The sequence below is a fragment of the Geotrypetes seraphini genome, chromosome 3 (assembly GCF_902459505.1).
Source record: "Geotrypetes seraphini chromosome 3, aGeoSer1.1, whole genome shotgun sequence".
Classification (NCBI taxonomy): Eukaryota; Metazoa; Chordata; class Amphibia; order Gymnophiona; family Dermophiidae; genus Geotrypetes; species Geotrypetes seraphini.
Genome location: NC_047086.1, coordinates 4,036,895 through 4,062,820, shown reverse-complemented (window position 1 = coordinate 4,062,820; position 25,926 = coordinate 4,036,895). Strand labels below are relative to the sequence as shown.

Genomic DNA, 25,926 nt, shown 5'->3' with positions numbered 1-25,926 from the left:
TCTTCTTAATGCCTCTTAGCTGTCTTTAGCACCTTTTTACTGCCAGGTCCTCTAAGCACTGATTGAATGAAGGCTGTCTGCAATGACATTCCCTAAGGTCAAACATGAATGATATAATCTCCCATAGGCCGTTGCTGACATTGGTTAGGCTAACCGAAAATGCTGATTGCTGATTGCTAGGCTGACAGGATTCACTTTAAATGTACCTGCCTAATATTCAAGATCCTACATGGCATTCTTCCTCCCCTAATCCCACTATCCTGGAATTCTTCAAGACCTGACACTACCAGATCCGCCCACATACTCAAACTATCTTTCCCCTTGTTAAAAGGTGTCATGTATGCAGGTAAATTAGGGAAATCCCTTTTATTCAAATTCACTGAGCTTTGGAATTCACTGCCCCTTGCGGAACCTAGGCTCATTTCAATTATTCCGAATGCATCTGAAAACCTGGCTTTTCTACAAAATGTAAAGCTAGCTATCCTCTTCATAACCTCTAATTTCTTATTATGTCCTTCCCTCATTTATTGAATTACCTGTAAACCGTGTCGAGCTCTATCTTTATGGAGATGATGCGCTATACAAACTTAAAGTTTAGTTTAGTTTACATCATCGTCATAAAAAAACTCCTCAATTGAATCTTATACCAAATGATTTGTGCATGCAAGAACATAAGAATAGCCTTACTGGGTCAGACTAACGGTCCCATCAAGCCCAGTAGCCCATTCTTACAGTAGCCAATCCAGGTCACTAATACCTGGCCAAAACCCAAGGAGTAGCAATATTCCATACTACCGATCCAGGGCAAGCAGTCGCTATACTTTATGCCCAATACCCATCTGATAGGAGAATCCACTACACCAATGATGGCCAATGTTTCGCCTATGCTGGCTGCTTCAGGATGTGGAGATATCGATCGTCTACTAAAACACAGGAAAACTTTTATAAGACATCCGTTTCTTAGAATTTGTCTTTTTGTGAAGCCACTAAGATGTTATTTAAGTCATATCCATCACAAGGTATTCTATATGAAGAAAGGAATCATCTTTTTCATAAAGACAAATTCTAAGAAACAGATGTCTTATAAAAGTTTTCCTGTGTTATAGGAGATGATCGATATCTCCACACCCTGAAGTAGCTTGCATAGGCGAGACACTGGCCATCGTTGGTGTGGTGGATTCTCCTATCAGATGATTATCAGGCATATTTTCTCAAAGTATGGTGACTTTTGTTCCTTGCATTGCACAAGGTTTTTGGAATAAGATTCATTTGAGGAGGTTTTTATGCCAATGAGGTGAACCTACCCCCAAAATTTATCCACACTGAATTTGTATGGTGTGGAAAGGACTCTGAGGCTTTTTCCTACCTCTTGGATTCTGAACCAATTTTTGAAGCCATCAATGCTTGCAGCTCAAGTTGCAATTATTTAATAACCTTGTTGACTGCGATCCTTTTGCGTACTTCATGGTGCGTGTTGATTGCTATGAGGAGAGTTTAATTTGTAGTTTGATTTTGTGTCCTTCTACACTTGTGTTGGGATTTCATTTTTCTAACCATCTTTTCCCAGTCTCTGGCTGCACTTCCTTCTGTCTGTGCTCTTAACTGTGTTTCCAAGGCCTTCTTATCCATTTGCTGTTTTTCTCTGTTTCACTTTCTGCCCTACATCCATCTTTGACATTAACTTTTAATATTCAACTTTCTTCCATTTTTCTGCTTTCTTCTTGAAATCTATCTACTTTTCCATGTCTTATCTTCCCTTTCCATCTATCTATGTTAGTGCTGCCCGATTCAAGGAAAAAATTTTCAATTCTATTGAACTGATTTTTTAATTAGATTCACTTTTCTAGCATAATTGGGTGATTTTTTTTTTTTTTTTAAGTCTGACGGTTATTTTTGGAGCCTCTTCACCCACCCACCTTTGTCCTCTCCAACCCACCGCCAGTTCTGTGGTGTAAACAAAACAAAAAAAGACTTTTCCTCTCTCTATTAGGTCCTAGCTCACGCTCACTAACACCAGCTCTGGCAGGATACACATTTCAAATCTGACATATTGTAATCACAAAATAGAAAGTAAAATTACTTTTTCTACCTTTTGTTGTCTGGTCCTCTTATTATTCATAACATAACATAAAATTAGGCTTGTATACCACATAACCATAGAGTTCAATGCCTGAAATACTTGCTGTATCTCTGAAATTCCTCCGGACATACCTAATGTAATTGAAAGTATGATTTTGGGTTTTTTTTTCTTTTGTAACATCGCTGTCTGTGTACACTCTCTTCCTCTGTAAACTGCTCTGAACTGATTGTGGTATTTCGGTATACAAAAATAAAGTTATTATCATTATTATTAGTAGTAGTATTATTACTTAAGAAACAAAATAGAGGAATCAGAGATTAATTAAAAAATAAAATAGAGGAATCAGAGAGAGACTAATTGATTATACATTTTGAAAAAGATAAGTTTTTAATTGACTTCTAAAATTTAAATAAGAATGTGATGTAAGAAGAAAGTGACGGAAGACTGTCATGAGATGCCGTTTGAAAAGAGTGTACGATCATACTTCTTACTTTTACAGCCCTTGACACGTGGAAATATGAAAAGGGCATGAGATCTTCTACTATTCCTCTGGACGTCATAAATAATATATTAGCTAAATATAAAGGAACCTGACCAACAGCAACTTTATAGTAAATACAGCCTAGTTTAAAAATTATATGAGCCTCCATCCTGGTAAAAGGGAGTTACATGGTCAAATTTCTTTAATCCATAAATAAGTCTTACTGTGGTGTTCTGAATGATTCTCAGTCTGATAATATTTTTCTTGGTATCAGCAAGATAAATGATGTTATAGTAATCTAACTGACTTAATAGACCAGTACTTTAAATGCAGGAATGTCAAAGTATGGTCTAATGGTTCAGAGTTTCCATAAAGCGCAGTTACTTACCGTAACAGGTGTTATCCAGGGACAGCAGGCAGCTATTTTAACATATGGGTGACGTCATCGACGGAGCTCCGATGCGGAAGCTCGCAAGCAGACTTGCTTGTAAAAACTAGAAGTTTCGAGTCGACCGCACAGCGCATGCGCGAGTGCCTTCCCGCCCAGCGTAGGGCGCATCTCCTCAGTTCAGACAGCTAGCAGAGAAACCAACCAGGGGAGGTTGGTGGGTTATGAGAATATCTGCCTGCTGTCCCTGGATAACACCTGTTACGGTAAGTAACTGTGCTTTATCCCAGGACAAGCAGGCAGCCTATTCTCACATATGGGTGACCTCCAAGCTAACCAGAATGGGATGGTGGGAGTGTTGGCAATTTAGGAGAATAAATTTTGTAAAACTGTCTGACCAAACTGGCCATCCCTTCTGGAGAAAATATCCAGACAATAGTGAGAAGTGAAAGTATGAACCGAGGACCAAGTAGCAGCCTTGCAAATTTCCTCAATAGGTGTAGATCTGAGGAAAGCTACTGAAGCTGCCATTGCTCTGACTTTATGGGCTGTGACTCTACTGTGTAGGGGTAATCCAGCCTGGGCATAGCAGAATGAGATACAAGCAGCCATCCAGTTGGTGATGGTACGCTTAGAGATAGGATGTCCCAACTTGTTTGGATCGAAGGAGACAAAAAGTTGAGGAGCAGTTCTGTGATTTGGTGCATTCCAAATAAAAGGCCAAAGCATGTTTACAGTCCAGAGTATGAAGAGCTGATTCTCCAGGATGAGAGTGAGGCTTCGGAAAGAACACTGGAAGAACAATAGATTGAGTGAGATGAAATTCCGATACCACTTTAGGGAGGAATTTTGGATGAGTACGTAGGACCACCTTGTCATGATGAAACACCGTGAAAGGTGGATCAGCAACTAAGGCTTGCAGCTCACTGACTCGTCGAGCAGAAGTGAGGGCAATGAGAAACACCACTTTCCAAGTGAGATACTTCAGATGAGCCTTGTCAATTGGTTCAAATGGAGGCTTCATCAGTTGAGCAAAGACAACATTGAGGTCCCAAACCACAGGAGGCGGTTTGAGAGGAGGTTTGACATTGAAAAGTCCTTTCATGAATCTGGAAACCACCGGATGAGCAGAGAGGGGTTTCCCTTAAATAGGCTGATGGAAAGCAGCAATTGCACTGAGATGGACTCGGTTCGATGTAGACTTGAGGCCAGAAGTGGATAACTGCAAAACATAATCCAAAACAGAAGATGAGGAGGAATATTGAGGCTCCTTATCATGAGAAAAAACACCACATAGAAAATCTAGTCCATTTTTGGTGATAGCATTGTCAGTGGTAGGCTTCCTAGAAGCCTCTAAAATGTCTCTTACAGATTGAGAAAACTGAAGAGGAGTTATGATGAGAGGTACCAAGCTGTCAGGTGTAGAGACTGCAGGTTGGGATGAAGCAGAGATCCCTGACTCTGTGTAAGCAGAGAAGGAAAAACTGGTAGAAGGTATGGCTCCCTGCTGCTGAGTTGAAGTAGAAGGGAGTACCAAGGTTGTTTCGGCCACCGAGGAGCAATCAGAATTATGGTGGCACAATCGTTCTTCAACTTGACAAGAGTCTTGAGAATGAGAGGAAATGGAGGGAATGCATAGAGGAAGAGATTCGTCCATTCCAGAAGAAAAGCATCTGCCTCGAGGCGATGAGGAGAGTATATCCTGGAGCAGAACTGAGGCAGATTGTTGTTGTGGGGAGCTACAAAGAGGTCTATCTGAGGCGTTCCCCACTGTGAAAAAATGTGATGAAGAGGCGAGGAATGGAGAGTCCATTCGTGAGGTTGCAGAAGACAGCTCAAGTTGTCCGCCAAGCAATTTTTTGCCCATTGGATGTAGACAGGTTTGAGGAAGGTGTTATGGCGGATTGCCCAGTCCCAAACCTTCAGAGCTTCTCGACAAAGGGAGGCAGATCCCGTCCCTCCTTGTTTGTTGACATAGTACATGGTGACTTGGTTGTCCGTCTGAATGAGGACTACCTGGTCGTGAAGATGTTGAAAAGCGTTGAGAGCCTTGAAAATCGCTCTGAGTTCCAACAGATTTATGTGACATTGATGATCCATACTGGTCCAGTGGCCTTGAGTACGGAGACCATCGAGATGAGTACCCCAAGCGTAAGTCGAAGAATCTGTTGTGAGAACCTTCTGATGGGGGGGGCGTTTGAAAAAGTAAGCCTCTGGAGAGACTGGAAGAGAGCATCCACCAACGGAGAGACTGCTTCAATGAAGGAGTGACTGTGATGTGTCGAGAAAGGGGGTCGCAAACCTGCGTCCATTGAGAAGCCAGGGTCCACTGAGGAATTCTGAGGTGAAGTCTGGCAAAAGGAGTCACATGTACTGTGGAGGCCATGTGACCTAGGAGTACCATCATGTGTCTCGCTGAGATGGAAGAGCGGAAGACACTGTATGACAGAGTTGAAGTAGAGCTTCCAGACGTTGTTGTGGAAGGAATCCTCTGAGTTGGATAGTGTCCAGAACAGCTTTGATGAATTGTAGATTCTGAGAGGGTTGAAGTTGGCTTTGGGAAAGTTGATCTTGAATCCCAAACTTTGTAGGAACCACGTAGTCCGTTGGGTCGCTACAATAACCCCTTGAAATGTTGAATCTTTGATGAGCCAGTCATCTAGGTAGGGAAATACCTGAAGACCATGGTTCCTTAGAGCTGCTGCTACCACTACCAGGCACTTGGTGGAACACTTTGGGGGAGGAAGCTAGGCCAAAGGGCAGCACTCTGTACTGATAATGCAGATTCCCCACCCGAAATCTGAGATATTGACGGGAGGCCGGATGAATGAGTGTAGGCCTCCTTGAGATCCAGAGAGCATAACCAGTTGTTCTGATCTAGAAGGGGATAAAGGGATGCCAGGGATAACATACAAAATTTTTCTTTGATTAAAAATTTGTTGAGAGCCCTGAGATCCAAAATAGGTCACAGATCGCCTGTCTTCTTTGGAATAAGGAAGTAACGGAAGTAAAACCCCGTGTTCTGCAGTTCCAAAGGAACCGGTTTGATGGCATGGACACGAAACAGAGCTTGAGCTTCCTGAAGAAGAAGGACGGTCTGGGATGGACTGGAAGGATACTCTTGGAGGAAGCTCTAGTGGAACCTGAGTGAAATGAAGAGAGTATCCCTCTCTGATGATGGACAGCACCCAGAGGTCGGATATAATTGTCGTCCATCAGTTGTAAAAATGATGGAGACGACCTCCTATAGGGGGAAGAGAAGTCAGAGACAGAACGGTGGAAGTTATGCTCTGTTTTAAACAGTCAAAAAGGCTGGGTAGCCTTAGGTGCAGCAGAAGGTTGAGATTTTTGTTGCTTCTTAGGCTGCTGTTTCTTAGGAGTAGGGCAAGTGTAAGGAGCCCTCCTCGGAGCAAAATGCCTCTGGTAAATGGGAGAAGGGCGTGTAGGCTTGGCAGGAGCTGGCTTTGGCTTAGGTCTGACAATAGAAGCAAAGGATTTTTTATGTTCAGACAAATTTTTGGTGGCTGCCTCGATGGATTCATCGAAGAGGTCATTGCCTACACAAGGAATATTAGCCAAGTGGTCCTGAAGATTAGGATCCATGTCAATTGTACAAAGCCAGGCAAGGCAACGCATAGCTACAGAACAAGCAATTGCCCGGGCAGACAACTCAAAGACATCATAGGACGACTGAAGGAGATGTAATCTAAGTTGTGAAAGAGAAGTGATGACTTCCTGAAATTCAAAGTGCTTTTGAGTGTCTAAATAAGTAAGAAATTTAGGCAAAAGAGCAATAAGGAACTCAAAATAAGTGACAAAATGGAAATTATAATTGAAGACTTTAGAGGACATCATAGCATTTTGATATATGCGACGTCCAAACTTGTCCGTAGTTTTCCCTTCCCTTCCAGGAGGAACTGTAGCATAAACTTTGGAAGGATGGGATCTTTTCAAGGAAGACTTCACCAGCAGGGATTGATAAGATAACTGAGAATTCTCAAATCCTTTACAATGAAAAGTTTTTTATTAGGAGTCCAATTTGCCTGGAACAGCTGGAATTGCATAAGGAGTCTCCAGGCATCGGGTAAAAGTCTGAGACAAAAGCTTGTGAATAGGAAGCTTAAGTGACTCTGCTGGAGGTTAAGGAAGATGCATGACTTCGAGATACTCCTTAGAATATTTGGAACCAGCATCCAACTGAAGGTCCACGTCCACAGCCATCTGACGAAGAAAAGAGGAAAAAGATAGCTGATCCGGTAATACCTTACCTCGAGAAGGACTCGAGATTGTCGAGGCAGCCTGGGTCGAAGATGAAGCTTCGGATGGAAAAAAAAGGAATCAAAAGAATAGGGAGACTTGGACAAGGCTATGGAAGCCGCTGAGTCCGCAAGGCATGGAGTGGAGACCTCGAACGAGGAGTCGGTGGTCTAGTAGAAGTAGGTGTAGATCAAGGTTTAGTTGAGGAAGGGCGCTCCTTAGAAGAAGAACGTGCCTGGAAGGATGCGTCGATGAAGGCCTCGATCGTCGATGAAAACAGTGCTTGGAAGCAGATCTCGAAGATCGAGGAGACTTCACCTCGGAGAGGGAAGCAATCGAAGTCAACAAAGAATGGATAGGACTGGAGGCTGTAGATCGAAGCTCCAGAGGCTTGATGGAGGAACCTCGATGCACTCCCAAAGAATCTACTCTTTGTATAGAGTGTGGGGATTCCTGCCGAGGCACTTGCAAAGAATCTGCTCCTTGCTTCACGTGCTTAGATGCCAGACCAGACACTCGCAGAGACTCTGCTCCCTACATAGAGTGTGTAGACTCAGACTGAGGCATAGGAAGAGGCTCGACCTCGCGAGAGTTTGCAGAATGCCCAGGCTGGATTAGAGTATCTAGCTTTGGTCCCATTTTAGTGAGGAATTTAACAAATTGCTGCTCTAACATGGTCTGGAAAGAAGCCGGCAAGGATGGATCCGCGTCTGAAACCGGACCACCTGCCTTGGCTGGAGGTTCCACTGAGGCAGTGGAAATGTGCTTCGACTTGGAAGTCTTAGGCACCTTAAGCACTACCGGTGGAACTGTCTGCTGAGCTATCTGACCTGAGGATATAGGGGAAGATATGGCAGACGTCGTCAAGGAAAGAGCTGCTGCAAACGAAGAAGGTCTGATGAGGCTCGACCGAGGTCGGCTTCGGAGTCGAAGAAGTGGACAAATCCATCTGGAAGAGTTTCTCCACTGAAAGTAAACGACGTTTAAGGGCTCGAGGTTGAAGAGTAGCACAGCGTTCGCATGACTTCGGATATGTAGTGGCCCAAGGCACTTGAGGCACCTGGTGTGAGGGTCCGTGAGAGAAATCGCACGTTGACACTGGCTTGAAGCCTGTTGCTGGCTGGGATATAGAAGGAGAAAGAGCCGCTGCAAGGTCGAAGCCCCTGGGCTGCGGCCGAGCGGCCTGCCCCGGCAGCCAAATGGAATAAAAATATATATATTTTTAAAACTAGAAATAAAATAAAGAAAGTATGAACTGCGATTTGTGAAGAAAAAAACAAACCGCGGTGTAGAGAAGGCACGCAGTGAAAAGTTAAACGCAGAGAGTCAAAGACAGACTTCTCGGCTCCACGGAAAACTGAGAACTGAGGATACGCGCCCTACGCTGGGCAGAAGGCACTCACGCATGCGTGGTGTGGTCGACTCGAAACTTCTAGTTTCTACAAGCAAGTCTGCTTGCGAGCTTCCGCATCCAGGCTCCGCCGATGACGTCACCCATATGTGAGAATAGGCTGTCTGCTTGTCCTGGGATAATGTGTGGAACTACTTTCACACTAAGGAATCGATCTGATTTTTCATAATTAGATTCTGGTCCAAGACAATTCCTAAGATTTTAATCGAGGAATGAATTTTGTATTGACTAGTGTTTAAAGTAATGGTGTATTCGGAAGAAGTCTTTTGAGAGGAAGTGAAGAAAAATTTTGTCTTTTCGCGATTTAATTTTGGTTTAAATGCTTTCATCTAAGACTCCATTGAGTTTAAGACAGCTTCCAAGGAGAAATTAGGTTCTTACCTGCTAATTTACTTTCTTTTAGCCTCTCCAGACTAGAGAGCTGCACGGGAACGGGGATGACGGGAATCCCGCGGGACCCGCGGGGATCCCGCGGGTTCCCCCTTTGGGTCACGGGGATCCCGTGGGGACGCCCCCTAGGGTCGCGGGGATCCCGTGGGGACGCCCCCTAGGGTCGCGGGGATCCCGTGGGGACGCCTCCGAGGGTAGCGGGGTTCCTGCGGGGTTGGATCGCAGCGGGGTTGGTCGAGCCGCGAGGGTAGTCTCCTTCTCCTTACCTGCCCTGTCGCAGCACACATCCGAACGGAAATCTTCCCGATGTCAGCGCTGACGTCGGAGGGAGGGCTTAAGCAAAGCCCTCCCTTCCTCCGACGTCAGCGCTGACATCAGGAAGACTTCCGGTCGGCTGTGTGCGGCTGCGGCAGGGCAGGTAGGAAGAAGGCAATGGCGAACGAAAGAGGGGGGAGGGGGCGGTCCGCCCCGAAGAATGTGCACAGCCGGTCAGGTCCCCCGATCGACCGACAACAGGCCCGGCCGACAAACCTCCCTGCCCTGTAGCCGCGAATCTAAATTACCTCTTACAGCAGCTTCACTACTCCAGCTGCTGTAAGAAGGTAATTTAGATCGCGGCTACAGGACAGGGAGATTTGTCCGACCGGGCCTGTTCTGTTGTCGGTCGGGTGCAAAAGCGCCACAAAGGGGGAGGCAGGGAGGGAGGAAAGGTGGAGTGGAGAAGAAAAGACGCTTAAGGGGGGAGAAGGCCGCTGAAAGTACTGGGGAAGACAAAGGGGTGGAAAAGAACGCTGAAAGGACATGGGGTAAACGGGAGGAAGGGAGGGGGAAGGACCCTGAAAGCACTGGGGAAGACAAAGGGGTGGAGAATGCCACTGAAAGGACATGGGGAAGACAGAGGGGGGAGAAGGCTGCTGAAAGGACATGGGGAAGGCAGAGAGGGGAGAAGGCCGCTGAAAGGACATGGGGAAGGCAGAGGGGGGAGAAGGATGCTGCCTGACAGGACATGGGAAAGATGGTGGGGGAGAAGGACACTGAAAGGAAATGGGGAAGAGGGAATGGGAAGAAGACGCTGGCAGGGAAGAAGACAGAGGTGCCAGACTATGGGGGGAGCGGAGGGAAAAAGATGGGTGCCAGACCAATTTGGGAGGGGGGAGAAAGGGAGAGGCACAGTAACAGAGCAAATGGAAGACGCAGAAGGAAGAGAGACAGTGGATGGAAGGAACTGAATGAGAACATGAGGAAAGCAGAAACCAGGCAATAAAGGTAGGAAAAAATTTTTTTTTTTTTTTGCTTAAGGATAAAGTAGTATATTAGTTGTGTTGATAAAAATTTATAAACATTAGAGGCTCTGGTAGAAACCCGTTTACAAAGTATGTATTCTTCCCAATTAATATTTCCAAATTAATAAAGTCTTTTTGCTTATTTTTAAATGGGTTTCTACCAGAGCCTTTAATTCAGTAGCATAATTAAATGAAATAACTATTTCTGTAGTTTATAGTGACGGGCGGGGACGTAGGGGATTCCTCACGGGGACATAGGGGATTCCTCGCGGGGACGGGCGGGGACGGAGGGGATTCCTCGCGGGGACGGGTGGGGACGGAGGGGATTCCTCGCGGGGACGGGTGGGGACGGAGGGATTCCTCGCGGGGACGGGTGGGGACGGAGGGATTCCTCACGGGGACGGGTGGGGACGGGTGGGACTTTGGCGGGGACGGGTGGGGACGGGTGGGATTTCTGTCCCCGCGCAACTCTCTACTCCAGACCAGCATAGGTTAATCTTACAAGCGGGTATATATTTCATCATGACCAGCAGGAGGAGACCGAGACAAAACTTTGGAACTGTACTGCCAAGTAGAACTAAGAACTACATACAGAAAACAAACAGGACTCCGAACAGGAGTATCAACAAATAAAAACAGAAATAAAAACAGAAATGCTGTGGAAAATGCAAAGGAACACATGCAAATAGCAAAGGTCCCCACAGCTCACCAGTTTTGCCAGCCCTAGAAAAATACTAGAAACTGATTGAAAAAAGAAAATCTGCATGCAAGAACACAATAATACACAGGGTGGAGCCCTATGCTGGTCTGGAGAGGCTAAAATAAAGTAAATTAGCAGGTAAAAACCTAATTTCTCCTTCTTTAGCAACTCTCCAGACCAGCATAGGGTTAATCTTACAAGCAAGATGTACCAAAGCATTCCCCATCATGGGTGGGACCCCTGAAGGGCCGACAATAGAACATGCTCACCGAACACCATGTCTCAACACACCTGAACGTCCACACGGTAGTGTCTGACAAAGGAATGTAGGGAAGATCAGACCGCCGCCTTACAAATATCCACAGGAGGCACCAGTGATGACTCAGCCCAAGAAGTTGCCTGACCCCAAGTAGAATGAGCCTTGAGAAATTCCGGAACAGACTTTTTCTGAAGAAGATAAGCGGAAGCAATAGTCTCCTTGATCCAGCGCGCAATGGTAGCCTTGGAAGCACCAGCCCCCCTACGAGGACCCATGAGTAAGACAAAAAGATGATCTGATTTCCCATCTCCTGGCTCCTGTGCAAGTAGGCGTGAAGGACCCGCCCAACATCCAATTTGCACAACTGTTTCTGTTCAGAAGAACCTGCCCAACTACCCAGGACCGGGAGGACCACTGACTGATTGACATGAAAAGAAGAAACTACCTTTGGCAGAAAGGAAGGAACAGGCCTCAACACCACGTTCCCTAGAAAATTCGAGGAAGGGAGACCGATAAGAGAGATACTGCAGTTCCAAAACATGTCTAGCAGAAGTAATAGCCACCAAGAAGACCGCCTTAAGAGTAAGGTCCTTCAACGTGTAGGCTCCCAAAGGCTCAAATGGGGGACACACAAGCACGGACAGGAACAGAGTCAAATCCCAAGAGGGAACAGACGGTTGTACAGGAGGCTTGAGCAACTTGGCCGACCACCTGACGCGAACGATATCAGGAATGGCAGTGAGACGTTGACCTCGCAATAACCCACAAAAGGCTAAAAGGGCTGCAATCTGAACCCGGAGAGAATACCAAGCCAGGCCCCTGTCCAGGCCATCCTGCAAGAACTCTAAGATGTTAGGGAGGGAAGCGCGAAAAGCAACCACTCCTCGCGCAGTACACCACTCCTCAAATATACACCACACTCGCACATAAGCCCGAGAAGTGGAAAGTTTGTGGGACCCCAAGAGAGTGGAGATCACCTTGTCTGAATACCCCTTCTTACCTAGGTGAGTCCTTTCAAGAGCCAAGCCGTAAGACAAAAGGGACTCGGATCAAACATGGGAATGGGGCCCTGAGTCAGGAGATCGGGCAAGAGGCAGAGAAAGAGGATCCGACTCCAGATGCCTCATCAGATCCATGTACCACAGTCGCCTGGGCCAATCCGGAGCCATCAGAACCGGGTGACGAACAATGCGGAGTAGAACTCTGCCCACCAATGGCAACGGAGGGAATACATACAACAGCCCCTCCATTGGCCATGGTTGAACCAGAGCATCCAGACCCTCGGCCTGACCGCTTTGAAATAGCTGAGATCACCGCATCTACCACTGGAGACTTCAAAGTAGCCCTATCCGCCTCCGGGATGGGATACAAACGAGCCATGGAGCGCGAAAGCCGAAATGGGTCCTCTGGCATATTCCACTGCACCAGAACTATATCCCGAATATCCTGATGCATAGGAAAAGAGCGGGACGCCAGGCGAATCCCCCGTAGAGTGTCCCCCACCCGCTTGGAGAAGGGAACGTGAAGGAAGTAGAAGCTGCAGGGGGTGCGAAGGACACAACTTCCCCCGAAACCCCCAGGAAAACTGGAAACCCCCGGCTGCCTGAAAATAAGCTCTGCACAAAGCAAAAAATAAATCAGGGGAAAAAAACCCCGGCAGCCTCATGGGACCACCTGCTCAAGCAGGGGTCCCAGCAGGAACCTGCCCCTGTTTTTCCAAGACAGGGGGAAGGTCACCTGAGGTGGCAGAGCTAATGAAGGGTTTATTCAGCAAAAATGGCGAAGTTCCTACCAAAAATAAACCTTCCAGGGCCTGTAGTGGCTGGAAAGTCTGAACAGTCCCAGCCGCTAAAGCTGGCAAGCCAGCATCAGCTGATTAAGCAACAGCTGAGAAGGAGTCCCCAGCCAAATCGGTGGTAAGGGAATCCTTTTTATCCTCACCGTCGGCAGCCGAGGAAAACCCTCCGTGTGCGGTGGGGGAAGACCGGGTTTCCCCACTATTCCCAGTCGACTTGCAAGGCACTAGCAGTGGGGAGCTCTGGACGCCTACAGCCGCTGCCGACAGAGCTCCCGTACCACACTGGCCTGTACACCACTTGCACAGGCCAGTCGTGAGTGCCTTGCATCTGGAGCAAAATGAGCTCATTGCTCCATATGCGACCTAGCTAGAAAAAAGTGCAGGTTAGTTGACAAATACAGTAAAATACAGCAAATTTAAAGGGAAAGCAACCCTTCAGACAGGCACTATCTCAGGATTATTTTTTTTTCAGAACAGACTTCACTGGCTCTCTAAACAATATGCCTTACCACCAGGGGGTAAGGCTAACTGTTGAGGCACCTCTACAAAAATGTGGGTCCACCCAAGCTCTATCTGGCAACAAAAGGGACAAAAATTCCTAAACAAATTCCAACAGTTCTACCAAGGAAGATGGGTACAGCTCACCACACCTGCTGGAGAGAAGACTGAGGTAATTAGGGAGGAGGGTCACATGATATGTACAGTTCCAAAGTTTTGTCTCAGTCTCCACCTGCTGGTCATGATGAGATATATACCCGCTTATAAGATTAACCCTATGTTGGTCTGGCGAGGCTAAAGAATGGTTGTATTACATGGAATAATAATCTAACTACATATTTTGATACCCAAACTACTTAGTCTTGAACCGAGTGGTATATATTAAACAGCGTAGGAGAAAGTAGTGATCCTTGAGTGACCCACATGGATTCTTCCAGATGATGGAATTTTCATTGTTAATCCTTACTTGATATGAACGAGATTTAAGAAAACCTTGACACCAAAAAAGTACTTTGTCGTGGATCCCCAAGATATCCAGGCATTCCAGAAGTTTAGCATGGTCTACCAGATCGAATGCGCTGCTTAAGTCAAATTGTAAGACAAGAGCACTACTACCCTTGCTAAGTAAGTTTTTAAAATAATCTAATGGTGCAGCTAGTACAGTTTCTGTGCTAAATTGAGATCTGAAGCCAGATTGAGAATCACTCTTCCGAAAATTGATAAACCACTCCAAGTCCTGCAGCAGCTGATAACTTGAGCTATTGTTTTCTCACCATCAGCCTTGGATGAGGCTCAGATCATCCAATCATCTAAGTATGGAGGCATTTGGATCCCTGCTTTGCGCAGGTGTGCTGCTGCAACAACCATCACCTTGCAAAGGAGGGAGGCGGCTTTGATTAACCAAAAGGGAGAGCCACAAATTAAAGATGCCTCTTCAGGACATGGAAACTCAGGAACTTCCTTGTGATCCGGAAATATGGAAATATTCAAGTAAGCTTAGCCTCTGACAAATCCAGCAAAGCCCAAAATTTCTCTAGCACCACCAGGATTTGACCGAACACAAGGTTCCTATCCTGAACTGGGACTCTTTCAGTGCTGCATTGACTGACTCACCTAGGACTAGCCTCCAGTCATCTGAGTCCTTCTGAGGTCCAATAAGAATATCTGCCTAAACCCAATTCTTCGGGCTGTATGGGTTCTACAGCTTGAATAGATCTATGGCCTGCTTTACAGTTGCTTGGGCCTTGACTGCTTTCTCTGGTCAACTGACTGGAGAATTCAAAAATAGGTCCCATGAAGGATGAAAGAATTCAAGCTTGTAGCCCTCTTCCAGTGGTCCTAGCAAATCCTTGCCCAGGCATTCTCCACCCTATTTGTTTCCAAATTCTGTTGGAAGATGTGAGGGCTCGTCTGAGACAGTTTGTGCAGGAAAGCTGGGGAGGACTCAACTCAGATACAGTAAATGTAAACCTATGAAGTTTACTGAGGAGGGCTCAATCTGAGAGCAGTGATTGTGGAACAGAAACCAGAAGGCTAAGTGGCAGAGCATACACTGTTGTTACTATTTTCCCACTTTAGTTGGGGATAGGACAGGGAGAGGAGGTTTGCTCTGTTGCTTTAGTTCTTATTTTGGATCAAGTGGCATTTCATGGATTCAAAATGGGGTACATAATCAATAAAAGTTTGTGAAGCATTATTTTAGGAAGAGAATCCAGAGAGACTAAAAGAGAAGGTGAGAGGAGGCAGTAGGTTCTACTGTTCAATAAATCAGAAGCAGGTAAGCTCTCAGCAGGATGCAGTATATGGATTGGATCAGCTCGCCCTCTCTCCTCCCCCCCCTAAAAAAAACACAAACAAATATCAACTCTGTAGAACAAAACAGTGAAGCAGCCCTTTGGAATCATATTTAAGACTAGATTACGTTTTTGTTTTGAAAAACGCAGCAAATATTACTCCCAACTCATCAACACCCCTTCTCTAAACAGTAAAGCACTTTTTAGATTAGTTACCGTATTTTCTCGCATATAACGCGCGCGTTATACGTGGTTTTTACAAACCGCGCATAACCTTGCGCGGTATACGCATGAGCGCATTGTACAAAATTTTTTTTACATATTTCCCCCCCCCTACGTCCGATTCCCCCCCCCCCCCCGCAGGACCGCTCGCACCCCCACCCCGAAGGACCGCTCGCACGCACCCGCACCCCCACCCCGAAGGACCGCTCGCACGCACTCCCACCCGCACCCCCACCCTGAAGGACCGTTCGCACCCCCACAGCCTCCCGACCCCCCCATCATGTAGAAGCTCCTACCGGTGTCCTGCTGCTTTCTCTTGGCGGTCCCGGCCCTTCCGTGAGCCCTGCGCTTGCGCTGCTTCCTCTTCCAGCAGTTCGCCCTTTCTCTAACGTCAAGCCCTCTTGCCCCGCCGACTCCCCGACACGATCGGGGCAAGAGGGAGCTCAAGCCCTCTTGCCCCAGCCAACCGCGGCACCCCCGACACGATCGGGGCAAGAGGGAGCTCAAGCCCTCTTGCCCCAGCCAACCGCGGCACCCCCGACACGATCGGAGCAAGAGGGAGCTCAAGCCCTCTTGCCCCCCCCCCGACACGATCGGGGCAAAAGGGAGCCCAAGCCCTCTTGCCCCGCCGACTCCCCAACAATATCGGGCCAGGAGGGAGCCCAAACCCTCCTGGCCACGGCGACCCCCTACCCCCACCCCGCACTACATTACGGGCAGGAGGGATCCCAGGCCCTCCTGCCCTCGACACAAACCCCCCTCCCCCCAACGACCGCCCCCCCCCCCCAAGAACCTCCGACCGCCCCCCCAGCCGACCCGCGACCCCCCTGGCCAACCCCCACGACACCCCCACCCCCCTTCCTCGTACCTTTGTGTAGTTGGCCGGACAGACGAGAGCCAAACCCGCCTGTCCGGCAGGCAGCCAACGACGAAATGAGGCCGGATTGGCCCATCCGTCCCAAAGCTCCGCCTACTGCGGGGGGGTGAATCGGACGTCGGGGGGGCATCAGGCTTTCAGGGTGGGGACAGGACTTCAAGGGGGAGAGGAGAGTCGGGGCGGGCAAAAGGAGAGCCGGAGTGGCCAGAGGAGAGTCAGGGCGGGCGGGCGAAAGGAGAGTCGGACAGCATGCGCGGTATACGGGTGTGCGCGGTATATAAAAATCTCTGTACATAAATTTGTGTTTTCTGCGCGCTATACCCGTGTGCGCGTTTTACATAGGTGCGCGTTATCTACGTGAAAATACGGTAACTCCCTTCTAGACACCGATTCACACAAACGGTCCAGCTCAGAACTCCCGCCCCCCGCAACAATCCTAGCTGACCACTTTGCCAACAAAATCCAAACCTTAAAATCGTCTCTTACAACTCCCAACACTGAGACAATATTCAACCTTCCAGCAATAGACACAACAGGTTCAAGGGCCGACATGACCTGGAGCTCCTTCGAAAGCCCAGACTGGAGCCTTTTTCTCAAACTCTTCTCAAAATACGCCAACTCCAACTGCCTGTTAGACAACTGCCCATCTGCCATCAATAAATCGCCCCCCCCCCCCCCAATTCAAAGCCGAACTCTTCAAATTGGGTCACACTATGCCTGTCCACTGGTCTCTTCCCGACTGAACTCGGACACATTCTCGTATCCCCCCGCCTCAAAAACAACAAAGAACCCATCTCCTCTAACCCATCGCCGCTAACTATAGACCCATCGCCAACATACCACTCTTCCAGGAACTCATGGAAGGCCTCATTAACCATGACCTCACGAACTACCTAGAAAAGTTCAACATCCTTCATGATTCTCAATCTGGTTTCTGCTCAAACCACAGCACAGAAACGGTCCTAGCTGCTCTAACCAATTACCTCCTCCACCTATTCTCACTGGGCAAAAGCGCCCTAGTACTCCAATTCGACCTAAGCAGCGCTTTCGATCTGGTCGACCACGACATTCAAGCAATGTGTCCTTAGAGACATTAACCAATGGGCACCAAAGGCTAAACGCCATCAGAAAAATTTGAATGCAGATGAACATCAAGCATTAAGTGATCTTAAAAATGACCATAATATAATTATAAAAAAAGCAGACAAGGGCGGTGCTATTGTTGTGCAAAACACAGATGACTATCGAAGTGAGGTATTTCGCCAACTAAATGATGAATCGACGTATACAAAGTTATCATTGAATCCAACAAATCGTCTTAAAAGAAAGATCTTAGCAGAAACAGATAAAGGTTTAAAATCAGGTTTTCTAACATATAAAGATTATAAATTTTTAAACAACAAGTTTCCTAGAATTCCTGTGCTATATCTATTACCGAAAATCCACAAAAGTCTGGTTTGCCCCCCTGGGAGACCAATCATTTCCTCCCGTGGTTCTCTTTAAGAACCTTTATCCATTTTTGTGGATTATTTTTTGAAGAGTGAAGTTTGGAAGATGAGTTCATTTATAAAAGATTCTAGAGATGTCATCAACAAACTACAACAGATTTCTACCAACGATTTTCCTTTCACTTTAGTCTCTTTTGACGTAGTTTCATTATACACTTCAATACCTCAGGATGAAGCTCTTGATATCATAAAAGAGACCATTGATAACCGCCCTCGTCCACATACGATTCCAACTGATTTTCTTTGTTTTCTGGCCAGGCAAGCCATGAAAGAAAACTTCTTTCTATTCGACAATTGCTTCTATAAACAAAAGAAGGGAGTTGCAATGGGGGCCACTTTTGCTCCATCAGTGGCTAATTTGTTCATGGACAATTTTGAAAAAATTTGGATTTCACATTCTCCTTTTGGACAACATATTTTTAAATGGTTTCGTTATATCGACGATATTCTCATGCTCTGGAATGGCAACCATCAAGATTTACTGAAATTCCGGACATGGCTGAACACCTGTGACTCCAATATACAATTTTCCATGAATTTTGATAAAAATCAGATATCTTTTTTAGATCTCTTAATTATTCAAGATAAAGACCATTTTGAATTTGACACTTTTGTAAAACCCACGGATAGAAACACTCTTTTAGACTTCAAAAGTTGTCACCCTGTAAACTTAAGGAAAAATTTACCATTTTCGCAATTCCTTAGAATAAGAAGAAACTGTTCCTCATTAAAGAATTTTAAAATTCAGTCTAAAAAGTTAAAATTAAAACTGAGCCAACGAGGATATCCAGAGCAAGTTTTGAAAAATGCACAAAAAAGAGCCAGGTATTACGATCGTGACATGCTTTTGGTTAATACCCCTTTAAAAAATCAAGCAGAACAAGACGACATACAAACATGCACTTTACGCTATTCAGCACATGGTAATATTCCAGCAGCGATTCTGAGAACTAATTGGAAAATTGTACAATCACATCCACTGTTTCAAGAAACAGATTTGAGAATAGCTTTTTCTAGAGAACAAAACTTAAAAGACATACTCTCTCCAGCAGCAATTGCACAAAAAAGTTCATCTACTTCAAAGCTGTTACCACAAGGATTCTTTAAATGTGGCAAATGCAGCTTTTGTGACTCTGTCGTCTCTACAAAACAATTCACAAATCCAAATACAGGCAAAGTGCATAAAATACAACATTTTCTTACTTGCAATTCTGACCATATTATTTATATAATAATATGTCCATGCAGAATGTGGTACGTGGGAATGTCCACCAGAGCTTTCAAAATAAGACTTTCGGAACATAAATCTAATTTAAAACACAAAAGATTATCTGCACCCCTCGTTGAACACTGCACACAAGCAGGACACGTATTTGAAGATTTAAAAAGTTTTTGTATCGACAAAATTGACCATCTTACACGAGGGGGCAATAGACAAAAATTGCTCCATCAAAAAGAATGTAAATGGATTTTCAATCTTAAAACTTTGAAACCGGCTGGTTTAAATAGTTCTATAGATTGGCATGCTTTTTTCTGAACATATTTTTTCTGAACATCCTAATTCATTGATAACATCTTAATTCATTGATAATAATTTTATTTAGTCCATTTAGTTTGTTAAACTGGGTTTCAATATGATATCATAGTATGACGTTACAACAGGATATCAGAGTATGACGTAGACATACTTTGTGTATTTAACACATGCGCAGAAACGGCAGCGTGCCGACGCCATTTTTAAATCTGCAAAGGCGGATTACGCTATACACGGTGAGTACCGCTGAGAATTTTTAAGACTTAGTCTTTTAAAACATTTGTATGTATAACTTTTAATAAGACACTTTTTCATTTTGGTAGCTTGACGATATTTGACCCCTGAAGAAGCCACACTAGGCGAAACGGGTCCCGTTGGGCCATTAGCTCAAGCCGAAGCTACTTTGCTCAGCAAACAATCTTTCAAACTTCAAAAGATAAGTGTTAAGAGTTTTTCACTTTGTGGTTTTTTGTTTGCTATCACTATAAGTTGAGCACAAAACGTTCAATATAAAGTTTAAATTAAAAAAGTGCAGTTAAAAAATATCATAAAAACACACTGTTAGCCCGATGAAAGAGAACGTGCCAACCTGATAAAATCTGCGTTTCGGTGTGTTCTTTTGGACCACTGTGCAGCACAGGTATCTGAGGGCTACAGTGTTCACACTAAGTGATTTCAAGTCCTTTCTCATAGTGTAGTCATAACTGTCTGGGACTTGTCACCATTGTTTTGAAAGTTGTAACTTATAGCAAACATAACTACTCCGAATGTATAACCTACCTGCAAAAAATTAACTTCTCCGTAAATTTATCGTCTAAAATGTAAATGTAACTTGACTGAAAATGCATTGTCTAAAATGTTAATGTAACATTAACGAAATTGTAACTTCGCTGTAAATGTACAGTCTCTTCATCTGTTAACCGCATAGAACTTCCATGGTAATGCGGTATACAAGAATAAAGTTATTATTATTATTATCAATTAACTCAACAAGTTATAAAAGCTAGCATAGATCCAATTATTTTATCAGATCATGCTGGAGTGTGTATTGAATTTAAATTTGCAGAGCAAGATTGTAGTGGACCTGTTTGGAGATTCAATACATTGCTTGCAGATTCAAACTTTCTTGAAGAATTTCAATTAAAAATGAATGAATATTTTCAACTCAATGCCTCAGAGGAAATCTCTTTAGAAACATTGTGGGATGCTTTTAAAGCTACTATGAGAGAGCAAATCATTTCATATTTGGCTCACATTAGGAAAAAACTTAATCTGAAATTTTCTAATTTGGAACAAAATATTAAAAATTTGGAGTCACAATTGGTCTTGAAATGAGAGCAAATTACTTTACAGGTCCTCTTAAAAGCTAAGTATAAATACAATGAGATTTCCTCTCGAATGGCCAGTAGATGATGTTTTATCAAATGGGAAAATGCTGTGTTATAGGATGGAAAAATGATACATTATCAACGGGGTAATAATAAGGTATTTAAACTAATATGGGATCCGTTGACTAATTTTATTAATAATAGTTGAATGAATCATTTCTGGTTATAACCTACAAATCCAAGGGGTGGGGGGGAGGGTTGAGGTTATCTAGGATTTTTACGGAAGTTAGATTGGGAAAGGTTAATGAAAGAATATATATATATATATATAGAGAGAGAGAGAGAGAGAGAGAGATTTTCCTGTTTAGTCATTAGAGGGGGAGGGGGCAAAAAGGGATTGCTAATGTTCTTCTGAAAGATGAATGTGCTTTATTGTACATCGCTTAGAAATTGTTATAGGCGATTCATCAAATAAAATTGAACTTGAACTTTATCTCGTTTCACTATACGTACATCTAATTGTTAATGGCACTGTTGTGGGTGTAGAAAATGAATAAAGATTTTTTTTAAAAAAGAAAGTATATGGAGTATCTGCCTGAGCCTGAGAGGTCGGATGATACTGGGTCCATAGTTTGAAATTTCCCTAGTTTTTCCAATTTCATCATAAGGACAGTAAATACTTACATTCCAGACACTAAAGATACTTTAAAGACATGTTGAACAACAGAAGAGGTGTTTCCTAAAGCCACATTAAGTGCTCTATCAATGCTGAATGCCATCTGGCGCAGATATCGATCTGGTTGGTGCCCATGTCCATCATATGGAACATAGATGTAAGGAAAGATCCCATGCAAGTGCAGGCAAGTCTTCTGACCTAAGGAGAAAAGAACAAGTCCTGAACATGGCTTTCAAATGTTCACTCACAGATTCTGACTTTATAATCCAAATATATGGAGGAAATGCTTAGAAAGTCAGGTCACATTTTGAGATAACTTTCGACTATCCAGATATGATAGTCTGTTAAGCACGCAGCAGCATATCCTGAGAACCTGGTAAAAGGGAAGAGATGCAGCCATTATTCTAGCAGAACCCTTGTTGCTCGATACATGTGAGCTGATCTACCTGCTGGGATCTTCCAGGATTGAGCGAACACTTTTGCATTCTCTCTTTTTTTTTTTTTTTACCTGAGTAATCTTTACTGTTTTGTTGAGATTTCTGGCTTGCTGTTCTGTTTGTGTGAAAAAAAAGAAAAAGTTTTCCAGTCTTTTGCTTACCCTGTAGTTTGAGCACTAGTTAACTCTGTTACATCTCTGTTTAGTACCAGTCTTATTAGAAATTAGAGATTTAACAGAAGTGGAATGGAGAAAATAAAAAGAATGCCAATGTTCTAACTTTATGAGCTGTGTCACAACCTTCCAACCATAGCCCAGCCCAAGCACATCAGAAGGAGATGAAGTCTGCTAACCATATAGAAATAGTTCTTTTGGTGACCGGATTTCCCAGTCTGTTGGGATCAAATGAGAATAGTTGAGTAGAGGCTCTATGAGGCTTTGTTTGATCCAGGTAATAAGATAAAGCACATTTATGAGTTTCAAGTTTTATTAAAATTTGATTTGATCACTTATCAAGTGTTTCTAAGCAAAATACAAGAAAAAAATTTTTTTAAGAACCTAAAAAGTCATACAACTTAAAAATTATTCACAATAAAAATATTTTAAACAATACAAGTATGTATACTAAACTGGTACATAAGGACAGCGGGGGTAGAACTACAATTTGTTTTAGAAAAGAGAAAGCTAACATACATGGAAAACACAGTAAGGATGGGGGGATGTAAAGAGGGAAATAGAAATAACATTTCGGAGGAGTTAGAGGTTGAAGAGGGAACTTTAGTTTTCCTCCTCTCTTAAGTATGTTAGCATAGCATTCCAGAGCCTAGGCACATTCATGGAGAAGATATCAAACCTTTGGGTTCCTATTATTTTCAGTGATTGGACTGTTAACAGTTTTTGATCCATAGATCGGAGAGTATATGGGGTAGTATAAGGAATATAATTGTGGTTCTTTTGAGGATTCGGTTTTACACATTAGACGTAATATTTTAAACATGATCCTATGATTGATTGGGAGCCAGTGAGATTTTTCTAATAATGGGGGTTACATGGTCATATCTCTTAGCATTATAAATAATCTTCACAGCAGTATTTGTAAAATGTTTTTTTTCCCCTTTTTTGTAGTACCTAAGAGTAAGGAATTGCAATAATCAAGTTTTGCTATGATTAGAGAATGAAGTAATATGTTTAGTAATTTTTGTTAGAGGAATTTGGAAACTGACTGAATCATTCTTAATTTGCAGAAGCAAGATTTTACTACATTGCTTATATGCTCATGATACAAAAGTTTCAAATCGAGGATGACTCCAAGAATTTTAATAGAGTAGACTGTTTATAATTGTACATTAAGTAACAGGGGCTTTTAAGTTTATCCCATCCTTCCATGAGATGAGCATGACTTTTGTTTTTGGAAAGTTTAAGGATAGCATGTTTGAAGTAAGTCATTTTTTGACTTGCTCAAGATTATGGCTTATTTCAATTTTTTTCATTTTCGGGATTTAATGGATGTACAAGCTGAATATCATTGGCATAAGCGAAGGTTGTAAAGCCAATGGAATGACAAAGACCTAGAAGAGGTGATAAGAAGACATTGAAGAGAAGTGGTGAGTGAAAGGATCCTTGAGGTATTCCGTATTTCAGAGCGTAAGGTTTCAATAATAATAATAATTTTATTCTTATATACTGCCAAAGCCATGGAAGTTCGAGGCGGTTTACAACATGAAGCGCTGGACAATCAGCGAAGAGGTCACAATCAAGTCATCAATACAATGAAAGAAGTGGAAAGCTATATAGTTCTTAAGGTTACTGGTTGAATTAGCAGAGCTGTATAGATTCTTAGTTTACAAACGATTGAACAAACTCGTTTTTACCAATTTTCTAAAATTGAAGTAGGATGAGGAGAGCATGATATCGTTACTAAGCCAAACGTTCCATTTGCCTGCCTGGAAGGCAAGAGTTCTGTCCAAGAGTCTTTTGTAGTGGCAGGCCTTTATTGTCGGATAGGTGAACAGATGTATTCTTCGTGTGGGCCTAATAGAACTTGCCAGATTAAATTGGGAAAGTGGGGGCCAGATCAAATATTGATTTATAACACAGACAAGAGAACTTAAACAGGATTCATACCTCCCAGGGGCAGCCAATGGAGTTCTTGATAGTAAGGGTATCATTAAAGATCACTTTGGATGTGCTCTCATTCAGGAAAGATTGTAGCCAATTATGGATTTGTCCAGAGATACCTACTGATGCAAATTTGTTTAGCAGTCAGTCGTGATCGATGGTGTCGAATGCAGCTGACAAATCCAAGGAGATAAGAATGATAGACTTGGTCTAGGTGAGCATTTCTCAACTCAGTCCTGGAGTACCCCCTTGCCAATCAGGTTTTCATGATATCTACAATGAATATGCATGAAAGAAATTTGCATACAATGGAGACAGTATATGCAAATCAAGTTTATACAAATTCATTGTGGTTTGATTAGGATGCAGAGTATTGTTTGATTCAACAAAGTCCGAGATCTGGTCGAATACAATCCTTTCTGTTAATTTGGCTAAAGATGTTATATTTGCAATGGGTCAGTAGTTTGCTGAATCTTGTAAGTTAGCTTTGTGATCTTTAATTATTGGGTAAACTGAAGAAGTTTTTCATTTTTCTAGTAGAATGCCTGATTCCAAGCAATTTAGAATTAATGTGTGTAAAAAGGGTCTGAAACATGAGAAAAATCATTTTAAGATGAAAGGAGGGGTGATTTCTGAGTGTGATCCATTTAGATTAACCCTTTGAAAGAGTCGTTCAATATCAGACAATGACAGCAATTTAAAGGTGGAACATTTTGCAAGTGGCAGTTGATTGTCAAATGAAGTACTAGGAGGATCTGTAGTTGGAATGTAAAGAAGTTGTTCTCAGATGTCATCTGTTTTCTTGCAGAAATAATCTGCAAGATCTTGGGCTGTTGGGCAGTCATTTGTAGTGATAGCTTGACTATGAGTAGCTGGAGTGATGGATTTTAGAATAGAATATAGATGTATTTTTTGCTTTCAGTATTTGAGATGAATAGTAATTTTTTGGGTCAAGGTTGATTTTGGTTTTATAGTAGGATGCTTGTTCTTTGTAGTGACTCAAGGTAGTAAGAGTTTAACACGGATGGGAATGTGGTCTTGAAAAGGAGACAGGCAGAACTATAGACTGGTTGAGATGAAAGTCTGAAATGACTATTGGTAGGAATTTGGGATGAGCATATAGGACCACTCTATCATGGTAGAAGATTGTATGAGGCAGATCTGAAACCAGTGTCTGAAGTTCACAGACATGTCGAGCTGAAGTAATGCAAATCAAGAAAACCACTTTCCATGCGAGATATTTGAGGAACGAAGAAGCCAATTGGTGCAAATAGTGGCTTCATGAGAATAGAAAGTACAACACTGAGGTCCCAAGTAAATATAGGGGCTTTGATTGGGGGTTTTGTGTGCATCAGTCCCTTCATAAATTTGGAAACTAATGGGTGTGTAGCCAAAGTTTTATTGTGAAAGGTGTGAAAGGCACTGATGTGCACTCTAACTGACGGAGTCTTTAAACCTGAGTCTGAGAGCTGTAAAAGGTAATCCAACACTAAAGACAGGGGATATGCATCTGGCAGTAAAGCTTGCCAAATACACCATAAAGTGAAACAAGTCCACTTAAAATGATAGAAGCATTGTGTAGAAGGTTTCCTTGTAGCGTTAATGATAGCTGAAACTGGAGCAGAGAGATGGATATAATTTATTTGCTGGGGAGAGGTACCAGGCTGTTACAGCCAACAAATGTAGGTTGGGGTGGAGTAGGAACTCTTCATAAGAACATAAGAATTGTCGCTGCTGGGTCAGACCAGTGGTCCATCATGCCCAGCAGACCACTCCCGCAGCAGCCTTTAGGTCAAAGACCATTGCCCTAACAGACTACCCTTACCTGCGTACATTCTGGTTCAGCAGGAACTTGTCTAATTTTGGCTTGAATCCCTGGAGGGTGTTTT

The 25,926-nt window shown here is 43.7% G+C and overlaps 1 protein-coding gene across 4 annotated transcripts in view; it reads right to left on the bottom strand.

The window, feature by feature from the left end:
- Positions 1-25,926, bottom strand: part of REV3L (REV3 like, DNA directed polymerase zeta catalytic subunit) — a 696,072-nt gene that overhangs the window by 557,349 nt on the left and 112,797 nt on the right. For all 4 annotated transcript variants that reach the window (XM_033939819.1, XM_033939820.1, XM_033939822.1 and 1 more), the window contains one exon: positions 21,492-21,681. In XM_033939819.1, the coding sequence (XP_033795710.1) occupies positions 21,492-21,681 (190 nt within the window). The remainder of the gene's footprint in view (positions 1-21,491; positions 21,682-25,926) is intronic.